Consider the following 14,528-nt stretch of genomic DNA (forward strand, 5'->3'; position numbering starts at 1 on the left):
TATTTTCATTTGTCGCTCAGGTTTTTGGTGTGATGTCTAAGAATTGGCATATCTTGCCAAATCCAAGGTCATGAAAATTTACCTGTTTTATGATTTTAGCTCTTACATTTAAGTTGTTGGTCCATTTTGCGTTAATTTTTGTGTATGGTATGAAGTAGGAGTCCAGTGAGGACTCATATTTAAAAGCAATTTCTCATGAAACCTCCGCATTGTAGTTTTAATATCCCTCGATTAAGCATATTTACATACCAAACAAAAGCTACCATGGATTTTATATTATTTTAAATTATTCTGCATTGTATTAAAGCAAAACTTAATACATTTAAAAATAGTACTTGCAAGTATAACATAGTTTCTCAGTCCACGGGCTGTATATTGGTGATTATATATGGATTCATGGATTTCCTTCTTGTAAATCTGGTCCCCTCTGGGCTTGCAGATCACAGATTTTATAGAGGAGCATCATGAGTCTCTATGATGACAGGAAGAAAAGGGTAGAATTTCCAAGGGCTCACAGTTGCATAGACCTCAAGGGAGAGAGAAGAGATGACTGGAAGGTAGATAATCAGAAGTCAGTGGTAGAATCTGTAGGGCTAGAGAGGAAGTAATATTTTCAAGGAACAAGAAGGACTGCAAAGTAGAAGTTAAGTGCTACTTTGCCTAATGAAACTGTGCTTTAGTAACTCTTCTGTGATGGAGGAGGGGTGGAGGATAAGGTAAGGAATATGGTTTAGAATAAGGATGGAGGCTTAAAAGACATCATCAGAAATTAATGGTTTAGGGAGCAGTTGAGGATTCCTTTAATTTTGGAAATAATGCCAACTCAACTTTACCCCCCAGTGAGGAGTCCAGCTGTTTAGCATCAGCTGTCCTAAAAAGGAAGACAGACTAGGGAAATTCTAGATTTTATTTCAGCCATGACTAGAATGCTGGTTAAGTTTGAATTAGTAAACTATATCAGTATTTTGTATGTTTGTTTGCTTTGCTTTTTATTTCTTATTAAAATTTCCTAGTGAAAAAAAAAGTCCAATTTTATCTCAACTGAAAGTATGATGAAAAGAATTTTTTCTACTTCTCATGGAGATAAGAGAATCAGGTTCTCAGTGCACACTTAGAGCTTAAGGTGGTACATTGTATTGGCCTGTGGCCCTATGATGGAGCAGGAACTAAGACACACAGAAATAAGAGCTTGAAGAGAAAGCGATGGAACTATGGTGCCAGCCAGGGCTAAGGACCTCTTTACTTCTGGCCAGTCCTTAACTTAACAACAGTGCTCACAAGCTCATCATAGACAATGTTGTGTTTGTTTGTTTTTTGTCTGCTCCATATTCAAAGGGCTTTAGAGAAAAGAATGAGGGAGAGAATAGATAGGACATGTGACTGAGAGTCTGAGGGGAAGGTAGAGGTAATGGCTACTGGTTTAGATGCCCTTCTACTTTTACTAGGCAGATTGTTTACTTTTTCAAACAGAAACAAAAACTGCCTTACAAGATGTGATTTAGAGAGTTATAAACAAAGGGGTGTTTAGGTACTTTTACTTGTGTGATGTTTAAACACTGAATTTCTATGAACGTATATTTTTCATTTTTTAACCATTCATGTGACCTCTGTGACTTTCAGGTGCTACTTGTGAGCAGTAGTCGCCATCCCGACCGATGGATTGTCCCTGGAGGAGGAATGGAGCCAGAGGAGGAGCCAAGTGTGGCAGCAGTCCGTGAAGTCTGTGAAGAGGTATGCACTGAGAAAAAGATCACTGCTGTACCCTGTAATCGTGAACTTGTCATATCTGCGTAGTTCTTTAATTTATCACCACTCACTGAATAACATACTCATGGTCATAGAAAGAAGGCATTTAACAGTTACCGTGTACCTCCTTGATTAAAGGGGTGATCAGGCCGTGACATGATAATGTTTCTCAAGCACCACTCTATGTAGGGAGAGGGCTAATCGTAGTGACTATATCTAATTACACCAGACAGCCCCTAGTGATTTCCCATAGATCTCTTCCAACATTGCCTCTCTTACCCATGGCAGAAGATCAAGAAGGAGATAGTTCATTAGTTCTGAGAAATAAGAACAGGCAGTATTGGTATAAATGGCTCATTCTCCTTAACTTTGGATAAGGAGGAGGCAGCCCATGTTCACCTGTGATTCCTGGGACCTGCCCATCAAAGAGTTACTAAAGCACAGTTTCATTAGGCAGAAGCTGTTAATGGTATAGCTCGAGAGGTAAGTTTTTTTGTTTTTTGTTTTTTGTTTTTTTTTAAATTTAATCACATGATAGTCAACATACATGTGTTGAGTTTCTGGTCCATGCCCAGTATATCTTAGTAGATAGTCTAGAATGAGTAGTCTTAGACCCTTAGTTCCCTTACTTCAAGAACTTACAGTTTGGTTGGGAAAATGGAGAAAGAGATTACAATTCAAAACCAGGAGGAAGGAGCTACTGTTTCTCCATAGCCTCCTGTGGTGATACCATGCTCTGCTCTGCTTATGTTATCATCTCATTTGAGACTCTTAATCAATAGTGTAAGTTTTATCATCCCCATTTACTTGCCCTTGCCACATGGATAGTGTTTTTAGGTCTATTTCCTTGTTCCAGGGGGGATTTAAGACTGATTCTAAGAACATATAAAATAGCGCTTAGAACAAGTCTAAATTCTACATTTCTTTTGGGTCCAGCCCTTGCTGAAGTCCTCTTAGACTAATCTTACCCTCAGAATACTCAAGGAATTCTTTTCTTGCTCTCAACTCCTACAGACTTACATTGGCTTGTGTCACATTCATTTTATCATACATTTGGTATCCATAACTGGATCATAATCTCTGAGGATAAAGATTATGTTTCCTATTTTAAATCCTCCTTTCCTGTGCCTAGTACACAGCTTAGATGAACAGAAAGTGATTCATACATGCTTCTGCAACAGATGGAGCAGTGGATGGAACAATAAAAGTCCTAAAGAAATGCCCCAAATGGAAATTCGCAGCATTCTTTCTGGAGGATCCCAAAGATTTGACTATTCAAATAAGTGTGATAGAGCCAGTTGATGGACCTAAACTGCGTCCTTTTGATTTAAATCCAATTGGCTCCTATAGGTTCTAAGGCACCTGAGGCAAAAAGTGGTGTTTGACAGAGTTACCTACCATGGCAGTTGTGGATTCATACAGTGGATTCATATAGGTTATTGAAATAAAGTGATGATTCTGGAAGACCTGGAATAAAGAGAAAGGAAAAAGTTCACAGACCTTTGGCAAAACTTGCTGCTTGGTTTTAGGAGTTGGGCGGAGGCAAACCTCTGACAGATCTACCTTTGTAGAGGACATTTGGATCTGGCCGTGTCTTGGGAAAGCTTATATTAGTTGTTACTATTCTTGTTTTGTTTTTGAGTATTACAGTTGAATTCTTTCTGGGTTATACAAGTGCAGCTAAGATGTAGAAAACTAGATGATTGCCATAAAAAATGCAGCAAAGAAGTAAGAAAAGATATAGGGCACATTGCTTACTCTTTTGTTTCCTGGAAATTACACATCATTATCTTTTGGTAGGTAAAAGGGAGAATAGAGTGAAGTAGGAATAAAGTGCTTATGACATGAGAAAGTAAATGATGTAGCACACATAATTAAACTTTGCTCATCATATGTTCAGTATCTTACCTACCTCCTGTCTTGAAGGGAAACCTGAGCTTCAAATTAAACTCAGTCTGCCATTCTGAACCCTGAAGAACCCTGCCTGACTTTGAGTGCAGTTTTCAAGGAGAGTCATCCCATACCCTGTACTTTATTCCAGCATTGTTGAGAGGATAAAGAAATGTCTGTGGACTGATTGGAACTTTAGAATAAGGTCATAACATCAAAAAATGTTTGTACAAACAATAAAAGTTAGAGAAATGTGACATTACAGAAAACAAACATTTCAGTGTCTTCCATCAAAATAAAATGGAGGGTGTGGCTTTTCCAAATCCTGTCCATCAGCAGAGAATAAGACTTGGAATCAGAGAGAATATAGGCTGATGTGTTTTATTGCCTTAGAAGGGTAGCTTTTGTAAGCAGAAATCACTATTCAGGTGTTTGTTTAGTTTTCTTAATGTTATGACTTTTTTAGTGTGCATTCAAAAACTTAATTCTTTCATAATTCTTACAGATTTGATTGCTCTATAAGCATAGGAGATTTTACTAGTCACCTTTAAGGGGCCTTTGGATAATACCCAGACCAGTTAAGTGAAGACTTTCAGATGTTTCAGATTGCATTTATAAATTTCATATATTTGATTGCTTTTTAGAGAATTTCAGTTGTCTGACTTAAAGAAAAACCCTATGAAACTCTTTAACAGAAAGTCCTGTGAATCTCACATATTAAATTTACAAATAAGGTCAGTCTTAGATTCTTTAAATATATATCGTATATTTAAACTTAGGATTTTCAACTTAAAATAATATGAGAAATAAATTATTTAATTATACTTTCAAAATTGAGGTTACAGTTTAATAGGACACATTCTTTTAAACATTACAAAATCTGTCTGCTCTCCTTAACATTGAAATATTTATACTATGCTTGATTCTCTTACACATTTCTATGTTTCATTCTAAATATTTCCAGTGTTGAAAAATGCTTACCCACCAAAGAAACCAACCCTTCCTGTTAAATGAGACCAAGACCCTTGGGTGGCCTGATGGGAAATGCTAATCCAGTCACAGTTATTCTGTTGAGATTCTTACTTCATAAGGCTGGTGGCCATGGAGTCCACGTAGGTGGGAATGGGCATTGAGTGAGCAGTCTGCAGTATCTGGCACACCTGGCTAACTTTGTGCCTCAATCTAAAGGTTACTTTCATGAAGTCTTTGTGATTCCACCCTGTAGATTTGTTTTCTTTTGTGTTTCTATTGCAGTCTGTACTTCTAGCATCATGGTATTTAGCATCTTTTATTAATACTGCTTGTTTGTCTTCTGTGCTAGACTTTACACTCTGTGTCATCAGGCACCATTCATTCTTGCTCCCTGTTGAATCCCCAGTGCTTAAGAAAATACTGTTTTTTGTTTTACAGTTATTGATGTGACCACTAGAGCAGCCACATAAGTGCAGGTGAGATAGGCCCTTTCAAGTTATTAGGAGTAAACATACCTACAGGACTCTCAGTTACATGAGGAAGAATATGGCAGTATCACAGCAGCTGCCCAGCCAGGCTGTCTGGAAATGAAAATTGGGTCACAGTACACAGGGAGGCCTTGCTCAAAGCGGGTGAACAAGAGTGGGAATGCAGTGTAGCCTGGTCACTGCACCAGTAGCCTAGCCCCTCCCTTCCACTGTGGAGGAGCTGCCTTTCTAATCTCTTCTCAACTTCCTAGCTTCTGCTTAACCACTTTTTGTTTTGCATTTTTTCCTCCATTGTGTGCCACTCACCTATCTGTTGACTCTGTGTATCACACATTCAGCCTTCCCAAGAGAGAGAATCTGGTTTTTCCTACTTACAACCTTTAGGAAGAGCTGCCTGGCCCATCATTAGCTTCTGACAATTTTGAAGATTTCTACCTTACCTTTGCATCAGTTGATAATTTCTTATTCCTTTAGCTGTGCTGAGAGTGGCAAGTTCATGTGCTATAAAAGCATAGCAATCTGTGCTTATATACTGCCTGTTGCAGCTTTACCAAGGGTCCTGTTTATGTAGTAAAAAGATATTTACTAACACAGGAAGTTATTTTCACCCCATTCCTAAGTGGTGAAAGCAGGTTATGAAATAGTGTATGCAATATGAAACCATTTAATGGAGACAAAATGTGTGTAACTGTGTAGAAAGAGTAGGTATCACCGCTTGTACACTTACTATGTGCCAAGCTCTGTTCTAAGCATTTTACATATGTTGCCTCATTGAATCCTTGCCAGATCCTATGAGATAGGAACTATTATTATCTACATTTTACAGGAAAGAGAAAAACTGAGGTTCCGTGATATTAAATAATTTGTCCAAACAAATTGTGCCCAGCTAAATGTGTTCAAGAACTCAAGGTAAGATTTGAATCCACAATATCTAGTCACAACACCCACACTGCTCATGCTATGCTTCTTGAAAAAATGTTCACCCAAATGTTCCACCCAAATGAATGGAATGAGATTATTAAGTAGTTCATCATGGCATTGTCAGGCCTAGGTACCATTAAACTCAGCCTCTTCTGAAACTTTGTTCAACCCAGCTTAAAAATTTCAGCATAGTGGCTGAATTTCAGAAACAGATAAATCTGTAGCACTTGAAACATCTGCAGTTACATTTAAAGGGATAAAATATTCTCTTTTATAAACTGGCCTCCATTTTTTAGTTGCTTATAGTCAGAATCCTGTTATAGTGGCCCTCAAAGGGTTAGAGGGAGGAGACTTTCTCCCAGGGCCAGGCAGGGGCCTTGGTAACAGCATCTGTAGTCCAGGGCAACAAAGGCTTGCGTGAGCCAACCGTGTGACACTCTCTGTAATAAAAAAAAAAAAAAGCACCTCTTTGTGTGGTTTTCAGAACTATTCTTACTTATTCAATGGGAAAAGTAAAACTTGCCTGACAGGAAAAAAAGAGAAGCTGGATCTGAAGCCGTTCTGTCTTCTTTTCATCTGTTACATTACCATTTCTTTTCCCTGATCTTACCTCAGCGAAATCAAGAGCATTATTACAAAGATACAGGACATCTGAAAACAGAAACAGAAGGAGAAAATTATGTTTGTGCCTTCATTGCTTCTCTTCAAGGGTTACAAAGTTGGATATCTTCTGCCTACATTAGAGAAATGTAGTCAGTGATGATTATTGAGAATGTGTGGCCAAATGCCAGTTCCTTTTATCTGCTGCTTCATGTCTGGGCAAGGCCCATATCCACAGAACAATTTCTAGCAAATAAACTATAAAATAGGTAGCCTGATAATTAACCTGTGACATAGGCCTAGCTTTAAAAAAAAAAATGTAGCTTATTCTCTGACTTCCTCACTTGTGTCCCAGTATATCACACTTCTCTGCTACTCTTCTGGCTCTTACCACTTGTTGCGTTGCCGCATAAACCCACCATCTTGAAAATTAAGTTAGTAGATTTCCCTGTACCTTTATTCCCTCCCTCAATTATTGATACACCATACACAAAGTTAAAATTACATAGCATGTTTGACTTAATTCACCTTCATTTAAGAAAGTTTTTTTGAATGTCTGCATGCCTTAATATATTATCAAGGATTATAGTTTCCTCAAGAGTTCAGAGCTTTGTAACTATCTCTAGCCTTACTTAGGTTAGCCTATCAAGAATTTATTGTAACCCTTCTTGATCTCATTTGTATTTTCAGATAAGAACATGGAAAATGCCATAGTGAACTTTATTTTGAAAAATCTGTAGCTTTTTATTCCAGTTCTTGTACTGTGTGTTCCCTGTTTCTGCAAAAAGTGGTTGTACTCTATTATATATGTATCATAGCGACCAGACGTCTCCACAGGGTGTCTCAGAACTGTCTCTAATAGGGAAACCATTTTTCATGTCTCTTGTTATACACCGGTAGAACATTTAAAAGGCCTCGAGAATAATTTAAGATAGTATTTTGTCAATTTTTTTCTATTTTAGCTCATAAGTGTTTGACTCTATTTGAAATGGAGAAAAAAATTAAACCTCTGTATGACTGTGTTGTATTTTCACCTTTTCTTTTTAGCCAAGTCTTAACAGTTGTGAATGGAAGGTCAGGATAGGGTATCACAGAATTAGAAAAGTAACATAATTTTTTAAAAATCCAGAACTTTAATCATAAAATGTATATCATAATATAGTAAAGATATTTTCAATAATTTCAATGTAAGTAAAACAGGGGGAAGTAATGTAGACCAGGAGTCTCCAGCTCATACGCTTGTAGGGAAGGGGATAGGCAGTTGACAGTGAGTATATATCTGACAGAGTGAGGAGAGCCTGCCCTAGTCAGGAGTTGGTCCCTGGTTAGGGCCAGCCAGTAGTTGTCATTGGCAGTTAAGACCCACTGTGGCTCTCATGTTTCAAGAGAAACTTGAATGCTGGATTCACATGTGAGATCTCCTAATCTTTTAATGTAGGCAACTAATTTTACAAAGTTTGTTAATCAAAATAATATATGCATATAGATTAAAAGAAACAACAATAGTAGTAGTACTAAAAGACTCAGAATGAAAAACAGCCAAAAGATATGTTCTTTATTAGGTGAATGAATTGTGTTCCAGATTTTTACTTTATTTTAAACTGTAAACTAAGTTCTGACTTCTTAGAAGAATATAATTTTATTGTTTTAGTCTCCTAAACGATAAATGACAGTGAATAAAAGTTTTTAACCTTGCGAATGTTTTATTGTTTAATGGAAATATCAAGAAGAGAAGATATATTCAGATGTAAGTTACTGCAAATCAAAAAAGATCACAAATCAACCCCGTTTGTTTGTTGAAAAGCAGGCTTCATTTAGATAGTGTTCTCTGAATTTCCATTATTTAATTTTTAAAGAATTTTAAGTCCCACAAATACGAACTGTTAGTAATAATGTACATGTATGGCTATATGCACCTATAGATTCATCTTAAAAATATGTACAAAGATAGAAAAATTTTCTATGTGTTTGAAATTTTTCAAAATAAAAAGTTGGGTAGGAAATAAGCATGAATATTTATTTATGTGCCAAATATATTCAAGATCTTGAGGCGGAAACTGTGAAGTGCAACAATATGGTAGATGCCACTTTCCCTAAGACAAATTGTGTTTTCGTAAATACTACCATATCTTTATTTCTACTTGGTAAGAAGACAGATAGTTTTAGCTCCTTCGGTGACAGCATTATAAAATGTAAAAATTACCATGTCTCAATACACATGTAATGATCTTATTCTGATAATTTATTCTTTTTAAATAAATTAATGGGAAATGTGGTTCAGTAAATTAAAATTTCAGGAAGGTCTTTGTTCACCCACCATGGGCGTATGTATTTCTGTGTGTGAAAGCATCTTTATGCTGTTCGCCTAGGAAAGCATGTACACAAAAATATAGCAAAAGAAGTTAGGAGCTTTTCCTTAGGAAAAATTATTTTGAATATATAAAATGAACAGAGAAAATATGCCAGGTCTTAGCCTGGAAGCCGGTGCGAGGCCATTTTATGTTAGAGGACAGAATGAATCCTGCAGATCTCTGGCAAAGGCTCTTAAGTAAATCCGTATTGAATCTCTTGTTTCTGGCAGCTGAGAACTTAGAAAGAGCCTTTCCTCTCAGTTACAGTTCAGGGATGAAAGGAGACCTTGGCAAAGACACTGTCTCCTGTGAAGGGCCTGCCTTTCACAGGAGGCGCTGTGATAATCCCTGTGCTCAGTTTTTGCTCTGTGCTCACATGGCCAAGAGTGTAATTCAACTCTGACCCCAGAGCTAGGAGGCCTTTTCTTTCAGAGGAGGGCACCTCTGCTCCACGCTGTTATAAAATGGTAAATGGCTGCTCCTGGATTACTTCCATGATTACTTCTAGAGTCAGCATTAAATTGAGAATTCTTGGTGACTGTCATTTTGGCATTTGTAAAAAATACTTAAGATACTCTTGGCTTTATAAAAAGTGATATTCAAAATGTCATTGCACATTTATTTTAGTGACCATTTTAGTTTAAATATATAGATGCTTTTGACTAGGTATTTCCATTAGAGTTGTTCGTAAAATTTTTAACCTTAAAAATAGAAACAATATAATCTGAACAGAGAGAGCTCTTATTCTGAGAGCTTTTGAGTTTTCCTCCTAGCACATAGTTTAGCTAACCTGATTACTTGATTGAGTGCTGACTACTATAGCTCACCTTTTTCTGATTATAAAAGTAGCCGGAAAGCACAAAAATGACAGTTTATTGACATAATTCCATGGCTGATTATTTTTTCCTCAACTTTTTCATCATGAAAATTTTCAAACATGTAAGAAATATTTTAAATTTGTAAAATAAACACATGATCTCTAAATTCTGTTCTTTAGCATGCATCTCTTTGGCCAGTTCCCTAGATAATCCCATACTATGTCATGCCTAAGAAAATTCATAATTCCATATCATTCAAATATCCCCAATTATGATGAAATGTCTGTTTATATCTGTTTGTTTCCTCATCACAATGTAATCAAGATTCACACATTACAATTGGTACTGTCTTTACAAGCTATTTTCTCGTAGAAGCATAATCTCAGCCTTTCTATATTCCCACTCCCCATGATACTGACTTTTTAAGAGAATCCAGGTTAATTGTCTAATAGAGTGTCTCACATTCTGAGTTTGTTTGATTGTGTCTTCTTGACCTCCTTTAACTTGTTTCCTTATCCCTTGTATTTCCAGCAACTTCGTCTAGAACAGTGCTGCTGTCCAGTAGAACTTTCTGAAGTGATGGAAATGTTCCATAGCTGCACCGTCCAGTATGGTAGCCACTAGCCATAATGGCCATTTAAAATAATTAAAATTAAACAAAATTTAAATTTAGTTCTTCAGTCACTCTAGCCACATATTAAGTGCTCAGTAGCTGCACAGGGAAAACGGCCACCATATTGAACAGCACAGGTCAAGGCTCGATTAGATTTAGGGTGGACATTTTTTGACAGGTTGCTCATAGATGATGCCCTGTGCTTCCTAATACTTAACATCGGGAGGCATATGTCAGGTTGCCTTGCCATTCATTAGTGATAAAATATTTGATCAGATAACAACTGACAGACCTCTCCATTATAGAAATACATTTCTCCCTATGCAGCAAATTGGTAAGTTATCTATTGAGCAACTCTTCTGCACTGTGAATATCCTGTCTCCCGACAATCGTTCAACTAATAGTTTAGCATCTACTGATGATCCTTGCTAAACCAGATATTACACTAGAGACTTCAGAACAGTGATTTTCTAACCTTATTAGCTGAGTCTTCTATAAAGGAAAGGTCTCTTTTTTCTCCCCTCTTGCTCACACATGTGTGCACCCACATTCTCTCCACCCATCTCTCCCTCCATCCCCTCCCTTTCTTATTTTAAATACCCCTCTGGACTCATGGATTTTGATTTTTTCCCAGTGTATTATAATCAGTTACAGACTTTATTCTCTTCATTTTAATTGTCTCAAATTTGGCCAGTGTGCATGCTTGTAAGCAGCCTCCAGTGTGCTTTTGGCATGACGTTTTCATTGTTTATTTCCTTGCTTGTAATGCAATAAGATATTCCAGGCTCACCTTGAATTTCCCTATCCCAGACCTATTTTCAGGTATTTCTCCAGAGTTCCTTCTTAGTGGAGGACGTTATTTAGACACCAAGGTTAGGGTGTTAGTGTGCTCACTGCTACTGGGATATGATTATTCCTATGCCGTTTGAGTGAACAGCGATAGAAAGCATACTTAAAAAGAAAAATTGTGATTTCATGTTACTTTTCCATTTCAAATATAACATTAAAAGGTTTTATCTCAACTTTTTTTACATTTGTATCTCTTTTCTTTTAAGATGCTGGTTTTCAATAACATTATTTGCTTTATCAATATTATCAAGAGAAGCGTTATAGAGCCTGAGAATGTATTCTAAGCTATTTAATGTGAACTTGTTGATTTTAGAGAGGGGTACTGGTTGGGATAGAATTGAATAGACATTGGTGCTAATTTGAATTATCTAGGTATTGGATCTGAGTTAGTTCGAGTTAGTGGTAAGTGACAAGACAGTATTAAATTGGCATCAGCACGAGGCTATCACTTTTTTTGTAAAGCTGGATTATAGTTTGATTTACATTAGGTACAGTGTACCTAATATACCCCTTCTTTACCTTGTTTGGGGGTCCCTTTCAGGCATAGAAATAGTAAAACAAAGTAGGAAATACAGCCTAAGAACTTGGTAGGAGGGTTTTGTGTTGCTTAGGCCTGTAGGTGTACTTTATAATGTAAATTGATGAGAATGTTGGCATTACGTGGTGGGCTCTTTATGCATAAGTAATCATTATTTTCCTCTCCTCTACATTTGTAAATGATTGCTTAGATCAGAGTGGTTCTCAGCCTTGTCAGGCTTGACACCTCCTTTCTATAATAAATTTATATATTTCTCTAAATATATTTTTATACTTTTTATATGTACGTATTTATTTTGTTTTTATAAAAATAATCTCCTGTATTAACATTCATAGACTAGAAAAGAATTGAGTTCTGGGCTCAGATAGTCAAAACCAGGTTTCCCACCCACATAAATGTGTGGCAGGATTTTGAAAAGTCATGCAAACAGTCCTTGGATGAGACCATTCTTCCTATTGCAGGATATCTAGCATTCCTGGTCCCTTCCTACTAAGTGCCAGTCATTCTCTCCAATCATCATCACAACTCGAAACACTCTCATATATTTCCATAGTGTCCTGTGGAGTGGTCATGCTTGTGGAAAAACTACTTTGGATGATCTGCGAGTTTCTTTTGTCCCCCAGATTCTAGTTGCTTAGTTACTCATGCTTAATTGGTAACTTACTTGTCAAGTTCCTGCTGTAGGCTGTTAGGGTTGGGGCTAGTTTCATGAACATGGCAGATGGTGTAGAGAGAAAGAACAGGTCATGTACAAGAACAAGTACATCAGGATGGTAGGGAGCTTTGATAGCCTGACAGAGGAGTAAGTAAGTATACAGTTGAGTTTCTAGGACCTATGTACATTGATGAGAATGTACCCACTGTATCACTGCTCAGTGACTTGCAAACTCATGGACGGAGAGGGAAAGACAGTGATGGTTGTTCTTCTCTGGGCTTTTCTACTTCTAAGCGGAAAGGAAATGATAAGTAAAAAAAAAAAAATTATCTCACTAGTCATCAGATAAATGCCAATTAAAATAAGCTGATATCTTGCTCCTATCAAATTAGCTAAAATTTAAAAAAACTAATTTTATTGATGATGATGAAGAAGGCAGCCTGTATTAAGAGCCTTAAAAATGACTATACACTCTTGGACACTGTACACATCATTCCACCTGCTTTCCATTCAGGACATTCCACATATCCAATATAATATATGCGGTTGCCTCCAGCTAGAAAGCTTGCCCTATCCTCTTATACTTGGGCACACCTCCTGTAAGTTTTCAACTCAGTCACGTTTTATGGATGCTTTCATGACTTTCCAGGCTAATGTGTAAGTGTTTTTTCCACTATACCATTGTAATGTAAGTTCCAAGTATGTTTTTACTATATATTTTTATTCAATGTGGACATTTTGAAAAAAAAGTAAAAAGAACAAAGTTAAAATTTTCATATTTCCTACTAGTAACATTTTGGTGTATTTCCTGCTGTTTTTAACTGTCAGCCTTCTTACTTGACTGTAGGCTTCTCAACAGTATTCTCAAATATCAGATATGAAAGTGAACTGAGAGGTTCGTAAAAAATATAAAATAGAGAAGAGGAGGTGGCAGAGGTTTTCTGACTTTAATCTTTGCTGTCATTTTTTATTATCCCAGCCCTGTTCTCACCACAGGCTTGAGACCTGGACCAAACCTTGTAACTTTCTGTGCTTCTTGATTTGTATTTTGCCCAGCATTTTTATTTCTAAGTTTCTGTAAAATGCTTATTCATGGTTATAAAGAAGCATTTATAAGTGGTTCATCACAGCTTTATGTGTAATAGCAGAAATTGGAAACAATCTAAGTGTCCATCCATAGGAGAATGATTGCATCAATTTTGGCACAGTCATATTACCTATTATCATCCAGCAGTTTAAAAATAATAAAGGAAATCTATAAATCCCAATATGGAGAATCCTCTAAAACATTTAGTTAAATGAAATGGCAACTATGATCGATTTGTATAAAATGTCCTGAAACATATTCATATATGTTCATTTATATGTAAATGTTTAGAATGGAGTCTGGAAAGAAAAACACGAAACTGAGAAGAGTGATTACCTCTGGAGATGGAAGTGAGACTAGAAGAAAGCCCATGGGAAATTTTGCTTTATCTCAATGTTTTCGTTTTTTTTTTTTCACAACCCCATCATTTTTTCCAGAGTCTGGGCAGAAATCGGAATCCATCAAGTAGCTGTAAAAGTTAGTATTTAAAGTTCTTAACAGTATAGCCCCAATTACCCAAGGAATTCTAAAGGGATATATTTGCTCTCGGAAAGGTTAAAATTAGAATTGCTGAAATTCTGTTCTGTATTGTCTTTGCCTTGGCTGCAAAAAAATGAAAGAAGAACCTCTCTGGGGCAGATGATACAGCTTCAGTTAGGTTTTTGTTTTTGCTTTTGATGCAAGCTTATTTTTAGCTTTGAAATCTGATCTTGCTATTAGAATTTTTATTTTTTAAAATTTAAATTAAAATGATTGGTGAAGATAAGGTAGTTGGGAAAGGGACGGGTTCATGTGGAGATCATCTGAGACAGTTACTATGTTTCCAGATGTCCAGATTACTCTATCAAGGAGTATGAGTAGAAGTAATACATGAAGAATTGTCAGATGTGCTAATCAGCCTGAGAACTAAAAAATATTGCTGTCGGATTTATTTATGTTGGTGATGCTGACAGTTATGAGTTTAGAAATGGTATCAGTTATTTATTGCTGCCTAACAAAA

General features: G+C 36.5%; 1 protein-coding gene across 2 annotated transcripts in view; it reads left to right on the forward strand.

The window, feature by feature from the left end:
* Positions 1–14,528, forward strand: part of NUDT3 (nudix hydrolase 3) — a 99,732-nt gene that overhangs the window by 46,449 nt on the left and 38,755 nt on the right. For both annotated transcript variants that reach the window (XM_039856165.1, XM_039856164.1), the window contains exon 2: positions 1,621–1,731. In XM_039856165.1, coding sequence (XP_039712099.1) covers positions 1,621–1,731 — 111 coding nt within the window. The remainder of the gene's footprint in view (positions 1–1,620; positions 1,732–14,528) is intronic.

The sequence above is a fragment of the Pteropus medius genome, unplaced genomic scaffold (genome assembly GCF_902729225.1).
Source record: "Pteropus medius unplaced genomic scaffold, Ma_sr-lr_union100, whole genome shotgun sequence".
NCBI lineage: Eukaryota > Metazoa > Chordata > Mammalia > Chiroptera > Pteropodidae > Pteropus > Pteropus medius.